We start from the raw sequence: 20,024 nt of genomic DNA, 5'->3' as shown, positions 1-20,024 counted from the left end.
GAAGAAGGATGTAATGCCATCAGCATAAACTGGTTCTAACAAACAGTTACTCATGTGTGAGGTGCTGCTGCAGAACTCATGGAATTATGCAGAACATAGGATTGCACTCCTTCCTTATCAGGGTCCTCCTGCAGCTGCGCCTTCTGACAGCACGTATCTCGATATAGTTTCGCTCCTGCCAGCTTGGAAGGATGCTTGAACCTGGAGATCTGAAGTCTTTTGCTGTGGACCAGAAAATAGGCAATATTCTAAGCTTCGGAGCGCCTCGTAAGCTTTTTGTTCCCATTCCTTGGGTCTAAAACATTTCGGGTAGGAAGAACTTGGAAGCCGACCTGCTTTTCTTTCCATCAAGCCATGTTCATGTCCTGCACTGTTTGTCATCAACGCAGGAATTACCCAAAGCTTAGGGATTGAATGCGGCCTTACCACCAACCGGTCAACGCAGATCGCAGTGAAGAACAAACCGGACAAGCAAATGTACATCATTCTTGTCCTCAAGCCATAAACTTGACGACGATGATCCGTTTCGATGTGATGTTGTCCCATCTACACGTCCTATCTACATCAGCAGCTCAATCTAATAAGCATGAAACACGACGTCGTCCAATTTCCTCTCTCCGACTTGGTTTTGTCGAAGCGTGGCAACTTGACAAATGAAGTCGTTTCCTTTTCAGGCCACCAACACCCATCATGATCGCTTGCCTACCGTTGCCAAGCTCAATTGAGCGGCGGTGCAATAAATAAAGTGCTTACAGCCACGCTGCTTACTAACGGCTTAGGGAAAGAGCACGCTGTCAAAGCGGGCCTGTATTAATCTATTCTGGCTCTAACAGGCAAGGGTCAATATTCCATTACGAACTCTGTCAACGAGGCAAGCCATCGCTTATCATGCTTTCCTCACGACTGTGCAGGAACTGGAATGCTATGCTCAGCAGCCTGACCACCATCTTCGCGGTGCTTATGATCACGTACCCCGAGCCTTCTTGCGATTCTGTGCTATTTCCATGCTGCCAGAAGACTTTTGCTGATCAGCTTGCTAGTTATCCTCAAATAAGGCTGAACTGTCTCTTGACTCCCCCCAGAGTGCTTGTACATCTTAAGCATCGAGATACCTTTCCTTGTGCTACATTTCTTTATCAGCCTCCAAGTCTCGAGGCACATATCGCCCCGGCTCCCTGACGATCTACAGCTACCAGTCTGACCTACCACAGTCACACAATCTGAAGGACAAGCAAAGCCTCCAGATCTTCCCGAACCTCCAATCTGGAGGCAACGAAATATAGGCCAGTGCACGCGCAGCACAACGAAATGGCACCCTTCAGTCTGCCACTCTACGTGGCCATCGGCCTCCTAATGGTTGACAGCATCATCGAGCTCTCCTTCGTTTCCTCAATGGTAGCCTGGCTACACAGACGAGCAGGCGGATCCTTCGAAATAGCATACAACGGCAGCACATACTCCCTCCACGGCAAGCCAGAGAACGAGCTCGCAGACCAAGGTCACACTTCGAACGGCGCAGCCGGCACCGCATTCGTCCTGATTGGCATGGGGGGCATACTGATCCTGTGGATGCGCAGTCGACCGAACATGTGGCAGAAGGGGTTCGTTAAGGTCCTATACCACTTCTGGCTGGTGATGACTGTGTTGTCTGCGCTGCTTACACTATCGGCACTGATCTTCACCTTCATCATCACGAGCAACCATGCTGGGCAGACGATTGATCAGAGTGTCGCAAGTCAGCTGGACAACCATCCTTATCCGAACTATGTTGCGTACCCACTTGACTCGTGGACGCCGGAGAACTGGTTCAATGCGGTGTTGAACCTAGATCTCGTGCATGATTCTGATAGATCGGCGATTGACCTGAGAGTGCATATCATGCGAGGCTGGAGGTACAATCTGATCCCAATGTTTATCATTGGGCTGGCGGTTGCCGCGTTGGCGTTCTGGGATGCGTTCAACCGGCGGAAAGCTGCACGGTCTGGGAGGGGTAACAGTGAGCTGGCGATGAAGCAGGGTGGCAGCATGTAATCAAGATATGGCAGTGCGGTGGCAAGGCAAGGCTTAGCATATAATAACACAATTCCAGCTGTTGGTGGAAGCAAGCAGGCGCAGGGAATGTGACCAAGTATCTCAGTAATTGGTAACGTCTAATCTTCATGTTCGTTCATGCTACTTCTACTTCTACTTCTTTCCATCCGAGTGTCACGGACAGTCGCAAAACGTACTGTAAGCTGTGGTGCTACACCATTCTCACCGTCGCACGAATCATGACCTGCGATTGCCCCATCGCCAATGCTCATACGGCACAACTCTGTCCTGTCCATCGACGCATAACCCCCTGTCGACATCATAACAGATATGCTGTTCTTCGTTAGCTACTAGACGTTGAGAGGGTTCAACATCAATATACCTCGACTCTTGGTCTATGACCCGGTAAATACTCATACTGCAGTAATACCTGAACAGCAAAGACTCTCTCTGGATCGTCGATCACCCTCTCCATCTGTCCACTCTCCAAATGAGATTGTAAGCCAAAGCCCAGCGCAAGCCTCCACCGTGTCGTGACTTCCAGCTTCGCCCGCTCAAGTGGGTACCCGGCAGATTCGAAGAACTTGCGAGCCGTGCGCAGTGTAAGCAGCTTGAGTGCTGGGATTTCTGAGAGGTTGAGGCCTTCGGAGGGGAAGCGAAAGGTGTCGTACTCTAGGTACTGGATGTTTCTGAGGAGTCCTCGGGTCATGGGTTCGTGGTGGAGCATGGGCATGAGACCATATATACCGTGTGGGTTCCTCGGTCGAAGTAGATGACGCGGCAGAGTTGAGTATCTGTGGTCGGGGTTATTGTGCAGGATTTGCAAGGTGAGATGCTTGAAGAGGACTGAGGTGGCTTCTCCGCGGACTTGACGGTTTGTCTCGAGGAGGGCTGATAGATGTGTTGCTGATCTGGTTAGTCCGTGGGTGCCGACCAATTCCTTGGGGGATTGTTTTATGCGGTCTAGGTGTTCAGCTGTATACTGGTCTATGTTCAGACTTTGGTCGCGGATCTGAGCGCCGTTGAAGACGAAGTCGTAGATTGTAAGGCGTAGCTCTGCGGGTAGTCCGAGTAGGCTTGTGCGTATTGGCGGCGAGGGTGAGGGCTTTCTGGGCGCTCTTCCTTCGGGTCTTAGATCGCTCTTCATCTTGATCTTGCTTGTTGGATTGACGGAAGGGCGAATTCCTCTGAAGCCAGTGTTGACTGTTGGGTGTGATGATGAGCTCCCCAGAATGTCAGATATATTTATCTAGTACTGGATCAGCTAAGTGCTGCTGTAATCGCGAATCGTGACCGGCCATCATCAAGAGAGAACATCGGAGTGAGATGAATATTGTTTGAAGAGCACTCGAAGTATTGCCTGCCGCGTGTTTGCTTGGGGCATCCGTTTGCGCTTGATGTAATCCGCGAATCGTGGCCTTTGCCATTTACCCAGTCCTGTCAAGTCGTTTGAGGCAATCCGATCAGCTCGCAGAGGCGGCGACATTAACAATATGTATGTTGCCCAGAGCAGTTCACCATTACTATACACCATGAGCCCGCATCAGTATCCAGGAAGACATGTGATGGCAAATGCACCTCTCGAGCCAGTTTTGAGTGCAGTTGATCAAGGCTATCTTTCCGTATGGATAGCCCGCGGTAGTGCATGGACACATGAATTGGAAATTGCCTATAGGATCATTAATGTCATTCCGAATATCCTTACGAAGTACCAACCGGGACTATAGCAGCGGTCAAGAGCTTGTTTCTAGTGAGAAGTCCCTTCGCGATCATGCTTTCTTCTTACTACGACCTCATCGCACCCAACATCGTAGTTGATGCGCGGGGGTAGCCACCCAAGGTTTGGTGCAACCTTGTAGCAGAGACCTTTAACGTATGAATTTCGCGACCGTTTCCATATTGGATGTGTCTTTTCCTGCGGATCGTGTTTATAGCGTTGATACCCTTAGATTAGAAGTGCATTACGGAGCACAATTCATATGCTGTAGTAGGTGATGCTGGAGAACTTGACGTCTTTGTACGCGTGGCAGTGGAGCATCGGGAATTTCTGCAGGACAGAATGAAACAACTTGAATCAATCAACTTTCCAAGTCTTTGATCATTTTTCTGTACAGTAATGCCTCTCCTCTTTCTCGTGATAACTGATGCTGTACAGCACATCCAATGCAACGCACCTCAGCAATGCAAAACCAAAGCTCATCAATCTCTGTCAACCTGTAGCTATGAACACAATCAAGAATGCTATCTGTACAGCTGATATCGACAAGAAGGACATACACACCTTTCAACAAGCTCGTAAGCTGAGCAAACAACCAAAGTCCTTCCAACGAAAAGTGTGGCTCAAGGTATGTTATCCAAATCCTTGACAATAATGCGATCCATCCGCAGCCAGTATGAACACCCACTCTTTTTCCACTGCAACCAGCACATCGTGTTTAGAAGACAGCGATGGCACCAGCCATGATGGCGAGCATGCCACCAGCTCGAGCGTAACCAGCGCCATTAGTGCTTGGAGCCTCTGTGGTAGCCGCAGCAGTCTCGGACGCCGAAGTTCGTGATGCGGAAGAAGAGGACGAGCGCGATGCAGATTCAGACGATGAGGATGCGGAGGCGGAGGCGGAGCTTGAGCTTGAGCTTGCGCTGGAGGCAGATGAGCTGGCGGATGAGGTCATCGTCATGCTCATGCTGGCAGAGGTAGGAGTATTCGGGATAGAGCTGGTCTGAACCTCGCTGGCACCAGAGATCTGGAACGCGTTGGAAAAGTTGACGACGGTGGGATCTGAGTTGTCAACGATAGCGAAGTTCCATTGGCCGTTGTTGACACTGGTCGGGACGGTGAAGGTGGCTGTTTCTGCGGATGCTGGGACGGTGGCTGCGTGGTGTGTCAGTCTTATTCTCGGGATTGATTCGGTATCTTACTCAGTTCAATACCGGCTTCTGCCGCGTCAATATTGTTTCCTTGCGTCAGGCGGATGGTCACGTCGCCACTAGAAGGGTTCTGCCATGTGATGGTGAATGGCTGGCCTGCGACGACGTTCAAACCGCCTTGAGGGATGTTGATATAGTTTGGCTGGGTCTGCGCGAGCGCGATGGCTGCGAGTGCTGAGAAGATGAGTCCGAAGAATCGCATGTTGAATACTTATTACACGTCTGTTACTCTTGAATATGGTGTTCTAACGAATGGGGTGAAGATATGTATTGTATGCGAAAATGAAGAGAACGATCGCAGGTAGATGAACACGAGCGGGGAGGCGCAAGGGAACTGAACCGTAATATCACCATTCGGCAGCCGCCACGGAGGCGCAATCAAAAATGACTCTGCTGGTGAGTGCGCTCTCTGCCATCGTGGAGGGTTGCAACGCTTGTTCTCTTGGTCATCGCGTCAGGAGGAGGGCTTCGAGATTGCCTCCGGTGCGATCTTGCCAATAAAGGCATAGACTTGGGGGAAGAACAGAACCCGAATGCGCGCCAACAGGCGGCCGCGTCGTTCTTATAGGCTGAGCGTATGCACCATCGCGTTAAGTGCTGCATAGCTTGAACTTTATCTAGGTAGTGTTTCCCCATATTTCTAGATCTCGGACAAATAAACAAGATCACGAGTCGGAAAATAAAGAGAACCTCGGTGCCACCGCACTGCAGACGCAAATGTTTCATCTGTAACATCGACCTCATCCAACTCTACCCGCCGTGTCGTATATGCTGATATGGCGATACAAAGCTATTTTCGCTCACGGACGGAAGATATGCACTTACCATGAACAACAAGAGCCAAGCCAGGGGCAGCAACATGAACAGGTCCGATGGCATACGCGCGAAGCACAAAGCGTTAGGGGTCACCTGCTGCAGGCATCCGGGCGTTGAGCGTGGTCGAGTCGCCGCTGCTGTTGAGGACTAGCAAGATCGCGTTCAAGTTCAGGAACGCACTCACACAATCGCGTCTTACGTCTCCATGGTAGAGGTTCTGCAGATTCATGCTTGCCAGAGAAGGTACAGGCGCGCCTGCACCTGGTGCTCACCAGTTGTGTCGCTGATAGCCAGTGCCAAAGATGCATCGCTTAACCTTAGGAATCTGTTGCTTAGCCCCACCATGGACCTGTGTATACCAGAAAAGGTCCCAACATTTCGCAGCTGCATATTACTCGACCCAGACGCACGGAGTAGTTGGGACTGTACCTGATTATGACCGCATTGCGTGCAGAAACATTTCAGATGGAATGACAAGAAGTGGCCTTAATGCTGAGTCTCCGACTAGGGTACCATGGAATGGTTGACTTTTGCAGGCCAAGAGAAATGTTGTGCATAAACAAAACACCTCTTCAAGGAAAACGCACCCACCCGTTACCCATGTCCTTGCTCTCGGGAGTCTAGAGATACTTTAATTGGACACGGAAACTTGCAAGTACAGCAGTTCAACTAAGACTTTGGCCAGACTCGACGACGCATAGAAGACTGGGCTGCACGTGAGCTTCGGGACGGTTTCATGCTGACCTTGTGTAACATGTCAAAGCGGACACTTCTCGACCCCCGATGCTGACCTGAGGGTCGTCGGTAGGCTCAAAGTCAGAACATTGCACAGCCAAGCGGTCTCAGCGTGAAGGGGGAAGACTGGATAATCTACCATGAGTGTTTTTGACAGTCACTAGTCTATACATTCTGCACAATATGAGTTGCTACAGTCCTCATCGCCAGAGGAGGGGGTTCTGTGCAGTTCGAAGATGGTTCGCAAGGCCCAACAATACGAGAATCTGCAGGCATTATCCTTCTGGAAAGTTGCCCTTGCATGTTCATTCTCTTCACGTGGGGGTACTCAGTAGCAGGATCAAGATCCTTGCTTCTTCACTTTGCCCTGCCACATACCTAGCTGAATTATCCTCCTGCGGTTTGAGCCTCACGAATGAGGCTTGAGCACTGACTACAGTGCGGCTTCTGCTTGATTAATGTGAACAGTCAGGCGACGCACGTCACCAAAGCGTCCGTGTTTCAGAACTTGGCTCCATCTTGCCGATATGCACGTCAATTTGCTCTTTCAGATCCAGTCCGTGACGAACTCATGCCGCGTGCCGCGTTTTTCCAGTCCTACCATACCCCGTAGTGGACTGAGAAGGCTTTCGACATAGGTTCGTCCGCTACAATAATGGACGATTCTGTGTTGCACGCGAGTAGAAGCAGCGAGCAAGTCTAGGGCTTATGGCGCTTGTCATCATGATCAGCGGGCGGACGGAGTGAAATCTGGTGCAAGGAATGAGTGATCTTCACATATTGGCCTTATTAGAGTGACAACCCCATCCTTCACCAAAAACCTTCTGATCCTGGCGCGTGGCTTGGACAGGATCATGGGTGTGTAGGAGTTCTGTGCGTTCCGTAGGGAAGATCCATTGGTTGCCGTTTTCGAGGAACATGAGAACACCTGAAGTCTCAAGTTGGAGACTGCACGCACCACACGGGACACCTGTAGCTATACGCCTCTTGAATAAGTTCCTGGATCTGCTTGGGCGCGAACCGTCACACACCTTCATCTTTCGACTGTGTCAGAACTGGCTTCATGATGCTTTTTGTTCTTATAAACGTTGTACGAGCACCGTCGCTTCTATTGCTCTAGTACGGGTAGTACCACAGGGTTGCCACTGCCCACGAAGAACAAACGAACCACTGAGTCGTGTTGGTCGGAAGCACTCTTCAACAAGCAGGAGGAACGAGTCAGCGCAATTCAGCAAGTCACTTGGAGGAACGCCGCATCATTTGCAACATGCGATTCCACGACCAGATTCTTTCTGAGGAGGACTTCGAACAGCTACCTCCCACCTTGCAGAGAAAGGTTAGTACATTTAGCCCCCCTCGCGTCGGTCTCAGGACGATCCACCCACCAAGCTCGCTTCCACGTTCCTACCTGCCAAAGACAGTCTACAATTCTGCAGATCGTGTTGATCAAGTCTTGCTTGCCACTCGAACCAGACAGTTCGTCAGACTGTGGATGGTGAAATGCCGCTGGGCGATGGCGACCAGTGCTATGGCTTTTCAGAGTTTGGGAGTCTGCAGACAAATCCAACAGCGACGGGAGCAAAGACGTTTGGCGTCAAGCCCGGCAGCACCCACATTCCCGCTAGGGCTCCAGGAACACGGAGTCTATACCCATCACAGCATCGGTCAGTCCCAATCAGAGCCGGTCCCTTGCTGCTGTGGTGCCTATTCGCTGATCTTCCCCACTTCGAATATATCTAAGATCGCAAGCATGCAGCTAACATCTTTAAGTGCTTTTCCAGCTTAGAGCGTCTACGACTCGCAAAAGATGCCAATGGCAGCTGTCCCAACTTTGGACTGCGGCCTCAATCTTCAAGGAGGCCGTCGTCTGCTCACCCTCTCTCACTACGAAAGCAAAGTGTCTCATCGGCAGGTACAACTCAGCGCAGCTTCTCTGTCGTAAGCTTGCCGCATACCCGAGTACATACCACTACGCGGTCGCGCCTGCGAAAAGCTTCACGACAGCTAATCTCGCCTTCCACAACACTAGTCGACCCGTGGCAGTTTGCGGCCTTGCCCCAAGCGATTCAACGCAAACACTTCTCCCCCGAAGAACAGTACTATATCGCCAGCCGTCTGAGTCCTGTCATACTCGACGCTACTGATGAGGCACTATACAAGCAGTATCAGCAATCACGAAAGTCATCTGATATACACCCATTCGACTTTGGCTTCGAGGATACGGAGGGCGAGGGATTTGTTGAAGAGGAAGACCTTGACGGCATGGACATGAACGAGATGGAGAGCTTCAGGTGGTTAGACAACGACAATGACCTAGACCTCAGGCTGGACGATTACCATGCTATCAGTGCAGAGCTGAACAGCAAGCACCATGCAATATCCCCAACTAGACGCTCCTTTCGACGAGGCCTCTCTTTCTCGAATGTATCGTTCAGGAGACGTAGTTCTTCTTCTACATCACTACAAAGCCCACCCCCGATAGGGTCGAATATAAACAAGTCGATACCGCCGCCAGCCTTCAGCCTACCAGAATCTAGACAACACAGACTAGGTTCGACAACGTCAATAGACCTATCAGCAACGCACTACCAGGATCCGGCTGCAAAGCTTAAGCTCAGAGTATATCTGGCATCGCCTCAAAAGTTCGATGAAGCGCTCGAGTTTGGGTTCCCATCACTCCACAAAGATGCTGTACACTCACCGGTCCGGCCGAAGACTAGCCCAGGCAATGCGAATGTGCAACCCAAGACCTTCTTTGCTGACGACACGCCATCCTTGTCGGAAGATGAAAGCCGAGACGGCAGATCTGACTACCGCGGTCAGGACAGTCCTAGGACGCCTGTCGACATGTGCTTTCCCAACCGGCCATCGCAGAAATCAAGTACAGATCGGTCGTCACATGTACGGCCACGGGTGGTGCGCGAGGTGACAGAGAGCTATGCTCAGGCATCGGCTTCAGACCGCGAGATGACTCTCCGGATGACATTAACACGACCAGAGCTTCGGGTCCTCGAAGAGACCGACCATACGAAGCCAGTCACCATCAACGAAACACCTCTGGGGAAGGCACCACTCACGGTTCCAGTCGGCGAGACACGTTCGATATGGGACGATCTACCTGAGGAACCCTCTCGGATGAAACGCTTCTTCAAGAAGCTGAAAGGTCGGGCATGAGGGAGTCTCGTATAGCATTATGGATCACAGCACGAACCAAACCGGTATTTACACCTGTATCGGATATTGTAATATTGATATTTCTATTCATGATAGCATGGCGTTGGGGAGTACCACAGCGACGCAATTCGTCGGCTGATGTTTGGGCAGGATGTCTTAGAATATACGTTCACTCAGTCTAGCATATTCATGCTGCTAATTGACATGAAAACGACACTACTATACGATATTGTCAACTTGCTCTGATAAGTTCCTTGTTATCGTGTAGGGATTCAGGCATGTTGCTAGAGTACTGGGTCTCGTGCTAATCAATAGACAACAGAGCACAAGAGCTTGTACACCGTGCAGATGGAAGGCTCCGAACCGGTTTGAGGCTTGTAAGGCCTGTGAGGCTGAACTCGGATGACGGTGATGCCGATCAGTAACTTTGTTGGCTTCCTGAAACGCGCATGCTCACCAGTGCTTAACTATTCCAACGAATTGTCCACGTATGCTTTGTTATCTTCCTGCCTTCTGCAATAGCATTTCCATTGTTGTTTTGGCGAATCTTTGGTCCTGCAGACCTGTATAGACGACAAATGCTCTCAACATGATCTTACGGAACCTCGTAGGGAGCGCTATCTCCCTGCTCATCATCCTCAGTTTCACGCCGATAGCCACTCTCGCAAAGAAAGACGGCCCGACGATATCGAAGACGAAGTTCGAGACCACTCTAGGAAACGTCTTCTATCTGGACGACAGCAATGTTATACTCGCTCACGATGCCGACCGGTTGAACGTGTGGCGCAGCTCAGACGCAGGCGAGACATGGGATCTGATCGAAGATGCTGAAGGAGAAGCCTTTGATGTCTATCCCCACCCATGGGACAATCAGCGCGCATATATCCTCGGACTTGCTGCAGACCACTGGGTCACCACGAATCAGGGCAAGACCTGGTCGAAGTGGTCTAGCGGCCACCAGGCTGCGCGACTGCTTGGTGGGAGACCGTTCAGCTTCCACGCACGAGACCCCAGTAAGGTCATCTGGAATGGAGAAGATTGCTCTGGAGGCTTCTTCGACGTCTGTAGTACACTGTCATATTACACTGAGGACGACTTTGCGCATGTAACTACTCTCACGAAGGGTGTGCCAGGTGGATGTGTTTGGGCTGTCCAGACTCCGACATTTGGCGAAGAGTACGCGGATGAGATTGATAACCGGGTCTACTGTGTCAGAAGCGGCAAGAACAGTATCTTTGGCAGAGACTACAGGCTGACTGGCAGCGACGACTACTTCCAGAGCGACGATGGCGTGGAGCCTGCGATGAATGAGGGTCGAGCTGTCGAAGGTGTTCTGAGCGTGGCTGCAGTCCAGAATTACATGGTTGTTGCGACCAAAGGCGAGGGTACAGATGAGCTTGCGCTTTTCGTCACAGATGATACGGTTACCTGGCACCGAGCTGAGTTTGACCGACACAGGATCCTCGAGGAGGCTTACACTATTCTTGAGAGCACGAACTACAGCATGCAGGTTGATGTACTGGGCTCCCGCAATGCCTATGGGATGGGTCACCTCTTCTCCTCGAATTCCAACGGTACCTACTTCACCAAGAATATCGATTACACAAATCGGAACGTCTTCGGTAACGTTGACTTTGAAAAGGTGGCAAACATCCAAGGCGTAATCTTGGTGAATACTGTCAAAAACTGGAAGGAGGTGCAGACTTCAACTAAAGCCGAGAAAGAAGTTATCTCACAGATCAGCTTTGACGATGGTCGTACATTCCAAGGTCTACTTGCAGACGGTGAGTCTCTACATCTGCATTCCATCACCGAGGCAAAGATGGGTGGTCGAATATTCTCTAGTCCTGCTCCAGGTATTCTCATGGGTGTTGGGAATACAGGCAAAACGCTTAGGTCCTGGGAGGAAGGAGATACGTGGGTCTCTGACGATACTGGCGTGACCTGGGTCAAAGCCCTGAAGGAACCGCATCATTACGAATTTGGTAATCAGGGTTCGGTGCTCGTAGCGATCAAAAGTGAGGAAGATACGAGCCACATCCAGTACTCTTTGAACCACGGCAAAGAATGGCACAAGGCAGACCTAGACAAGAAGATTCGCGCCAAATACATCACAACTGTGCCGGACTCGACGACACTAAGCTTCATTGTGGGTGGTAAACATGGTTCAGAGTCTGATGAGGAGTTTTATCTCTTCAAGGTTGACTTTGCAGGCCTTCATGAAAGGACATGTGGAAAGAACGACTTCGAAGACAAATGGCCAGCTCGTGTCGATGACAAGGGTAAGCCAAGCTGCATCATGGGCCACAAGCAATTCTTCCGGAGAAGAAAGGGCAACGCCGACTGTGTCATCGATGAGGTGTTTAAGGACCCTGTTCCAATATTCGAGCCATGTGAGTGCACGGTTGCTGATTTCGAATGCGATTATAATTTCGAGCGGTCTGAGGATCGGAAAGAGTGCATACCTGTGAAACCATTGAGCGTGCCGGAAGACGCATGCAACGACCCCAGCGATACCTTTCTGGGCACCTCTGGCTGGCGCAAGATACCTGGCAATGAATGTAAAGGTGGAGAGAATCTGGCGAAGGAGATCGAGCGGCCTTGCACGGACACCCTCAAGAGACCACCGAGTGGTAAAGTGGTAGCCGAGAAAACACCATTTAGTGCAACTGGATTCAGTCAATGGTTCTATCTCGAGAGAGGCACTTCATCAACAGGTGATGACGAAACGATAATCATGCTCACGACTGAGCAGGATATTTACATCACCAGAGACCATGGCAAGACTTGGGCACCAATCCTGGAAGGCGAGCCCATCACAGGAATTGTTCCGAATCCTAACTTCCATGACTCAGTCTACTTCTTGACAGGCTCCGATGAAGTCTTCTGCACAGTCGACCGTGGCGACAGGTTCGAGTCGTTCTACGCACCAAAGCCGCCAAGCATGAATGGCTTGCCTGTCCTCAAGTTCCATCCAGACTATAAGGACTGGCTTCTTTGGTCAGGTCAGGAGCGGGCCCAGGAGCGCACAAATATCTACTACAGCAAAGACCGAGGTGACAATTGGAATACGCTGGTCCGTGGCTCAAGACGATGCGACTACATTCACCGCGCAGACAAAGATGAGCTTATCTTCTGCGAGCGATATGAACGAGAAGACCCAGATACGGGAACACTTCAGCTCTTGTCTTCGGACAACTTCTTCGCCAAGGAGGAGCTGATTTACGAGAATATCTTGGACTTCGCCACTATGAATGAGTTTATTATCGTAGCGCAGAAGAAGGAAGACCAGGGCCTGCAGGTGGATGCCAGCGTTGACGGTGCTACTTTCGCCCAGGCACAGTTTCCGCGAAACTTCTTCGTCAAACATCAACAGGCTTATACAGTCATGGATAGCAGCACACATGCTGTCTTTTTGCATGTCACTGTTAACCCAGCTCAGGATCGAGAATATGGCACGATCATCAAGTCCAACAGCAATGGCACAAACTACGTCAAAGTGCTAGATAATGTCAACCGTGATCATCCTGGTTATGTTGACTTCGAGAAGATGCCTGGTCTTGAAGGCGTTGCTATGGTGAACGTTGTCAGCAATGTTGAAAAAGTTGACGGTGGTGAGAAGAAGAAGCTCAAGTCTATGATCTCGCACAATGATGGCTCAGATTGGACATTGCTACCTCCACCGAAGCAAGATGCTGATGGTCGAAACTACAAGTGCGTCAAGACAGATCAGAAGGCAACAGAGGATTGTTCCCTGCACGTCCACAGCTATACTGAACGTAGAGACAAATCCACCACATTTGGCTCGCCAACAGCCGTTGGCCTGATGATGGCGGTCGGCAACGTCGGACCTCAACTCGACCGCAAGGACGGCGAGAGTACAGATACCTTCATCACCTCCGACGCAGGCATAACATGGAAGTCAGTCAAGAAGGGCTCCTACATGTGGGAGTACGGCGACCAAGGCTCCATCATCGTCATCGTGGCAGAAGACAGGCCAACCCGCTCAGTCTTCTACACTCTAGACGAAGGTGACACCTGGATCGAATTCGAATTCAGCCCCGAGGTCGACATGGAGATCTCCTTCATCACAACCGTGCCCAGCGACACATCCCGCAACTTCCTCCTCTGGGGTCGTGAAGTCGGTCCAAACAACAAAGGAGGCGTCACGACTGTCAACCTCGACTTCTCCGGCCTAGAAGAACGATCACGCCAATGCGAGCTTGATGAGAACGAACCAGAAAAGAGCAAGGATTATTACCTCTGGGAGCCGAGACATCCATTTCAGAAGGAAAACTGCCTCTTCGGTCACGTTGCTCAATACCACCGCAAGCGCAGGGAAGCACAATGTTACAACGGTCCACGTCTTGAGGATGGTCCACACAACATCGTACAGAACTGTACTTGCTCTCGACAGGATTTCGAGTGCGACTTCAACTACCAGCGACAACCCGACGGGACTTGCGCGTTGGTGGAGGGGTACGAACCACCCGACCACTCTGCGGTCTGCAAGAACGAGCCCGGCGCCAAGGTCTGGTGGGAGCCAACGGGCTACCGGAAGATTCCACTCAGCACATGCAGCGGTGGACAGGAACTCGATAAGATCGAGGAGAAACCATGTCCAGGCTTCGAAGAAGAATACGAGCGACGCCATGGCCTCGGCGGTTTTGCGGTATTCATGATCGTTATCGTTTCACTCGGTGCTGCTGGCGGAATCGGCTACTGGGTCTGGGACCAATACAACAAACTTGGTGGTCTCGCTGGTATGGGTTTCGGCCAGATCAGGCTTGGTGAATCGCTTAGTGCGATACCCGGCGGTCAGGGTCGATCAAGTGGGGAGTCGCCGCTCATTGCGGTGCCTGTTGCTATTATTGCGGGTGTTGTTGCTGTGGCGAAGACACTGCCTTTACTCGTTAGTAGCCTGTTCAGGAGTGCGAAGGGGTATGTGCCTGTTGGCCGAGGTAGCTCTGCTGGACCGTATAGGAGCAGAGACTCGTTCGCGAGTAGACGGCAGGATTATAGTGATCCTGCTTTTGTGGAGGATGATGAGTTGTTGGGGGATGATGAGGAGGAGGTTTGAGGAGCTCCAAGTCGAGACGATTTGGCTCGCTGATGGCATGAGTGGGATTTGGATATGAAGGAGCGTCGAGCTAAGCGCTGATAGCGAGGAGCTGTAATGTGTACAAGACCGTCATTTGGCGATATGATACTTAGCGAGCATGTACACTGAATTATCATAGATTAACTTCAGCTGCGTATCTACGCTTCAGCGATGGCGTTAGCTATGACCTGACTGTGCACTTACCTTCACCATCACTTTACGATCGTCTACAGGTTACGAATTCAGCTCGACTTGACATTGTTCTACCTTCTGCTTACACACTTTACATACTTATCTCTCAGCACATCATACCGACCAAGCACCTACCTCCACCCCTAGTCATCGCACCAGGCAGTTATACTCATCAACCAACCTTCAAACGCGCCAACAACATGCTTAACACGACCAAAACCACAAACACTCACAATGACGACGACCGCACTCTTCAAGAACTACGCGTAAGTCTCGCCTCGACAAAACAGCTACTTAGCTAGTCAAGCGAAGCTAACCACGCCAGAACCTCGAAAACGCCCATCAAGCCACCATCAAACAGATCAAAGCCATCATGGACCCACAGTCCACTCAAAAGAGACCTAAGCTATCTGAGCGAGCGGTCGAGGTCGTGAAAGTCGTACTACTTTTCTACGACAAATACAATCCTGCGGCGACAACGATGGCCATGGATGGTGAGCGGGTTGAGTTGAGTAATGGGGAGTACTTGGACTTGTTGTGTTCGGTTGGGGCGAATGCGGCGAGGATCGCGGGGATGCTGGATATGGCGATGTTGATGCTTGGGCAGGAGTAGAGGGACCATGTTGAAGGGAGGAAGAATGGAACAGCGATGGGCATGCTGGAGAAGACGTTCAGGGAGGTGACGATGAATTGAATGCTGGTATACAGGACTGCATTATATATGTGAAAATGTCACGGCAATGCGTCGTCGATGGCAACTGCTCGATGGAGATAGAACGATCCTCTTTCTCTTTTGCGCTCCTGTGTTATGTAGGAAGCATGGCGGACTCGGATGGTACCAGATGCAAAGAACGCCGTGGCAGCTGCAATGCCGGGAATGCGGCCGAAACGTGAAGTGGCATCAGTAAGAGCAAAGCTTCGTGATTCAGGTATGATTCCTAGGATCGAAAGCTCTGCCTTCGTCGCGCCGGAAAGGCCTATTGATAGGACATCTCTGCACGTCCCTTCCACTATGCTTGACACCAAGAAAGCCAAGGGTTAGCGATACCACTCGTCAGATGGGCAAGAGCCCCAGTAAGTAGTCTCTGCTCCACACGAGGTGATAAATGGCGCACGGATCGTAGTCGGCATCATGATGGATTGGCTGTATCTGCTGATCGAGCAGGAACGGATGGCAGAGAGGAGTTGTGTGTTCGAGGCTGAAGCGGGCTGCCATGCTGAGTAAAACCAACGTATTAGAATGTAACCGAAGCCAGTAATGTCACACGGAAGGACGACTAGCTGTAGAAAATGAGCGTTGTCAAAACCTTCACTATCAACATGGAGCAATATTGTTCCAACCCTACACTCAGCCACTTGATTCTGAACCTGACATATCATTCACTCAGACATCAAAGCATATCATTCTCTTTCGCCATCTTGTCGTTCAATTGCCCTACAGGAATCATGCCATCGCTGAAAGCTGGTGAACAGGTATTCTGCAGAACGATGTTCTGTCGAGACGAAGAGCTGTCGCGACCTACACCGACACGAAACAAGGAGCAGTTAGTAAGTACAGATCCAGCGAAGCGCATCGCAGAAGGTAGATGTTATATGATCCTTTGCTGACTAACGGGTGTGAAGGCCAGGATCAAATCCCTAGAAGCTGCAATCAGAGATATTTTCAACCCTGAACTCTCGATCCCTTCAGTCGTCACGGATAGCGAGTTGGACCATGGAGAGAAGCTGAAAGACCAGTACCTTGCCTTGAAAGCCATTCGGGATGCGAAAATAGCTCTGCTAGAGAAACATGCGAAGGGTTTCATCGAAGGGCAGTTCACAGGAAACCAGAAGGAGCAGAAGGTGGATAGCATGAGGACACTGCTGCAGGACTGTCAGCGTCTTGACGCATGCATGGATGAGATTAAGCAAGATTTACCACGAGTACTGTTGCTGCACAATTTAGCAGTCCTTATCTCTATCGTGCCAGAAGGAGCTGAAGAGGTCAAGCCAATGTCCACGGGGCCCAGCATGACGCAAGATCAGAAGAAGGACGTTGATGCAAGCGATGATCCAAGCAAAGACTGCACAAGCGTCCGAACAATATGAACCAAGGCAGGGAAATTGCAGCAAAGACATCAGCGAGGGGACCAGTCTGCTGTAGTCAAAGCGGTAACAGCAACCTAAACGACAACATCGTGCTGTGTGCAGTGTGTTGACCTGCTCTTCTCGAAAGAACATCAGGGGTGGGAAAAGTGCTCAAGTTGTATTGTTTGTGCTGTTGGAATGGATGGTTGAAAAGAGAAATGGGTTGTGGTCGGACGCAGTGTCTGAAGACTCACCGAAACGCTGGACCAATATTGATGCAAGGTGCATTTCGGTAGCCTAGGCAGGTGTCTAGCCTACTGCACATCAGGCAAGAGCGAATAGCAACATGGTGTGGTAGTCACCACGCATGTGAACGTTTTGCACTCGAACGTCCCTTAGATGAGCATGAGATCGGTCTCTACACCTTCCGTGAACCTCGTTGTTGATGTCATTAGCTCTTGCTGAAAGTCAGGGAGCTGCAAAGCTCTCGCAAACTGATACCGAGCTGCCTCAGGCTATGTTGCAGTGTGAACTACTGTAGCAGTACGTAATCACTTTGGGCGCATCCTACGCGCCCGTTCGTCGACCAGTGTGTAACACGGCCACGACGGTTGCACTGTCAAGCTGTCATGGACTGCTCTGGCCAGCTCTTGATTAAACTGCCGGATTTATTCGAAAGCATGCTTCCCGCAGCACCTCGATCGCAAGGAGAAGTCGTGAGATTTCGGGATTTTGTCGATGCGGGTCATTTCACAGCTGGCGTAGCCCAGTCCCTGGCTCCCACATACCGGAGAATGATTCCTAGCGAGAAGTCTGAGATGCACGGCATCTACGAGAGAAGTCCACTTGTAGGTCAGGTGCTGAGCTAAGTGTAATGAGATGCAGATAGGTCTTGTCGTGGTTGCAACACAATTTGTGACAATGACGGGTGCATTGTTAGCGAGTTCAAGTTGGCTGGGCAGCTAACCTCTCAATGACGCCCACATGTAAGCGAACAGCTTACAACCCCGGCTGTATACCTTCCTGGTTTGCATCTGGGGGACAGATCGTGAGCCACATGGACGTCGTATTTTGCTACATGTTGCAGAACCCTGGCAACACGACACGGCGATAGGGTCTGGAGTAATCTTTCAGGTCACGCGTAGGAGATGACCAGGTTCAGATGGCAGCTGGCAGAATCCGAGCCGTGACTGACTAGTCCGGAGTCTAATTGCATAGATAGATCTTGCGTCGGAGATATTCCTCATCGTGGAAAGTTGCAGGAAATGGATGACTGCATAGACAGTGCCCGCTGGGATTGTGGCAGCATGTTAGAGTCATGGATACAGCTTGACATAATAGGTGGTCGTAAGCCTATTGAACGGCGTGAGAAATCCAAGCACACGATGTCCTGTGGATGGCTTTACCATGACTGTGGACACCTTGTATAGGGTAGATCTGGTCCCTACAGAGCTTGGCTGGGAAAAGCACGAAGGGTTCAGATTCATGTCTCAACTGCCACTAACAGAACTGTGGCCGTCCTGAGAAGCCGTAGTGTGCATTCCTTTGGGCCAGGTAGATCGTGCGCATGGCACTGCAGGAACTGATGCATTCAGATAATGCTTGTGAATACCGTATTGATGCAAAGGCGCGCACCATATGCTGTCAAAAGCTCCACGCTTCTTGCTGGAGGGACATATTTGTGCACCAAGCCATGCGATATTGGGAACACCTCGCCCGAAGGAAAGAACCTGAAGAGGTGACAAGTGTTGCACATCGGCACTTGACCAACATCCTTTACGACGGGGTAGTTGCGATTCGTTCTTCTCGGTCAGCATTCAATCTCGTGGCGTTTGTGATCGTCGCTCATGGATTTTAACATGATGTAAATCTGCGAAGATGGTCCTCGCGTGTCCGCTCACGACCCAAAGGGTTGTTGCGAAACTCAAACATCGGCTTTGGGGCATTGCTGGCTTGAAGTTCAGTGGGAACATTCTCCGGTGATGACAGAGCAGCACCAACGCTGACCAGTCCTCGAAGAAACAGATGGCAACAACCACAATCGTGTTTTGAGTTTCGGAGATCTCCATGTGATTGGTTGGCGCTTATGCATGACACCTAATTCGGCGGTCTGCGGAGCATCTGTGTGGATCACTCACCGACGAATCAAAAATGCTTCGCAGCGACGAGCTGGCGGATAAATGATGCGCAGTAGCGTCGGACCCGGCATGAGTCTTTGTAGCCATCAGTATGTGTTTGCACATTGTCCATGCGTCAGAGATTGATGTTTTGACAAGTCTTCAGAGGCGGGCAACCATGTATGTTAGTGATGCGTAACTCTTCCCAATCTCAGAACACCTGCTACGGAGGACGCGCTTTCTTCTGGAATATATCGGTGTAGAGTCTGCCGAACTGTGCAAACAAACACGAACAAAGTTCAGATGATGCCTTGATTCTCGTCATGCATGCGGCACAGGACCGCCCCTCTACGCCGGAAGGTTACAGAAAGTTGGTTACCAGACTGGCGGAGGTTGTGGCGCAAGCACAAGATTGTTCGAATCAGGCTTCATTCTTCCCGTCTGTACTTCGGACTGGCGCAAGTTGTGGGAAACCAAAACTTGAAGAAGGGTTTACTTCGCCTGTTCCACTGAAACTTATGAACCGTAATCAGAACCCAACGGCTGCAAGCTTTTGTATCGGGCCCCTACCAGAACAGTTGTCTGATGATTGGTACCAGATGGTATCCTCAACTTACACAGCTGCGGATCCCCGGCCCTCACCGTACTGCTGAGAATGGGTGTAGTCATAAACTAGGAAGCTCTATCGATACCTTGTCAAGGAATGACAGGCATTGAATGCAATACAGCGAGACAAGGACATCGACGAAGCTCAGCACTCATCAATCCTCGTCGTTGCATGCTCGCCTTGGGATTCCGGCCAAGCGAAGCAAACATGCCAGCCTTGAATTGTGAACCAAGCGAAACAACACACCATAACCCTT

At 50.8% G+C, this 20,024-nt stretch overlaps 7 protein-coding genes across 7 annotated transcripts; 5 read left to right on the top strand and 2 right to left on the bottom strand.

The window, feature by feature from the left end:
* Nucleotides 1–1,308: 1,308 nt before the first annotated feature.
* Nucleotides 1,309–2,031, top strand: PMZ80_006749 (uncharacterized protein; the record flags this gene model as incomplete). Its single annotated transcript, XM_064875160.1, has 1 exon — nucleotides 1,309–2,031. The coding sequence occupies one exon, from the start codon at nucleotides 1,309–1,311 to the stop codon at nucleotides 2,029–2,031; it is 723 nt and encodes a 240-aa protein (XP_064729560.1).
* Nucleotides 2,032–2,404: 373 nt separating this feature from the next.
* Nucleotides 2,405–3,178, bottom strand: PMZ80_006748 (uncharacterized protein; the record flags this gene model as incomplete). Its single annotated transcript, XM_064875159.1, has 1 exon — nucleotides 2,405–3,178. The coding sequence occupies one exon, from the start codon at nucleotides 3,176–3,178 to the stop codon at nucleotides 2,405–2,407; it is 774 nt and encodes a 257-aa protein (XP_064729559.1).
* Nucleotides 3,179–4,466: 1,288 nt separating this feature from the next.
* On the bottom strand, nucleotides 4,467–5,161 carry PMZ80_006747 (uncharacterized protein; the record flags this gene model as incomplete). The annotated part of the gene is made up of 2 exons (XM_064875158.1): nucleotides 4,467–4,903; nucleotides 4,951–5,161. The coding sequence occupies 2 exons, from the start codon at nucleotides 5,159–5,161 to the stop codon at nucleotides 4,467–4,469; spliced, it is 648 nt and encodes a 215-aa protein (XP_064729558.1).
* Nucleotides 5,162–7,777: 2,616 nt separating this feature from the next.
* PMZ80_006746 (uncharacterized protein) lies at nucleotides 7,778–9,684 on the top strand (the record flags this gene model as incomplete). The annotated part of the gene is made up of 3 exons (XM_064875157.1): nucleotides 7,778–7,846; nucleotides 7,996–8,178; nucleotides 8,281–9,684. The coding sequence occupies 3 exons, from the start codon at nucleotides 7,778–7,780 to the stop codon at nucleotides 9,682–9,684; spliced, it is 1,656 nt and encodes a 551-aa protein (XP_064729557.1).
* A 589-nt stretch (nucleotides 9,685–10,273) lies between these two features.
* Nucleotides 10,274–14,764, top strand: VPS10 (vacuolar protein sorting/targeting protein PEP1; the record flags this gene model as incomplete). The annotated part of the gene is made up of 1 exon (XM_064875156.1): nucleotides 10,274–14,764. One exon carries the CDS (start codon nucleotides 10,274–10,276, stop codon nucleotides 14,762–14,764), a length of 4,491 nt encoding a protein of 1,496 aa, XP_064729556.1.
* A 413-nt stretch (nucleotides 14,765–15,177) lies between these two features.
* Nucleotides 15,178–15,590, top strand: PMZ80_006744 (uncharacterized protein; the record flags this gene model as incomplete). The annotated part of the gene is made up of 2 exons (XM_064875155.1): nucleotides 15,178–15,243; nucleotides 15,303–15,590. 2 exons carry the CDS (start codon nucleotides 15,178–15,180, stop codon nucleotides 15,588–15,590), a joined length of 354 nt encoding a protein of 117 aa, XP_064729555.1.
* Nucleotides 15,591–16,423: 833 nt separating this feature from the next.
* Nucleotides 16,424–17,065, top strand: PMZ80_006743 (uncharacterized protein; the record flags this gene model as incomplete). Its single annotated transcript, XM_064875154.1, has 2 exons — nucleotides 16,424–16,525; nucleotides 16,601–17,065. 2 exons carry the CDS (start codon nucleotides 16,424–16,426, stop codon nucleotides 17,063–17,065), a joined length of 567 nt encoding a protein of 188 aa, XP_064729554.1.
* Between the last annotated feature and the right edge of the window lie 2,959 nt (nucleotides 17,066–20,024).

Source organism: Knufia obscura (genome assembly GCF_036327395.1).
Source record: "Knufia obscura strain CCFEE 5817 isolate CBS 148926 chromosome Unknown scaffold_7, whole genome shotgun sequence".
NCBI classification, from domain to species: Eukaryota; Fungi; Ascomycota; class Eurotiomycetes; order Chaetothyriales; family Trichomeriaceae; genus Knufia; species Knufia obscura.
Note: the sequence above shows the minus strand (reverse complement) of the source record. Positions and strands in the feature narration are given on the sequence as shown.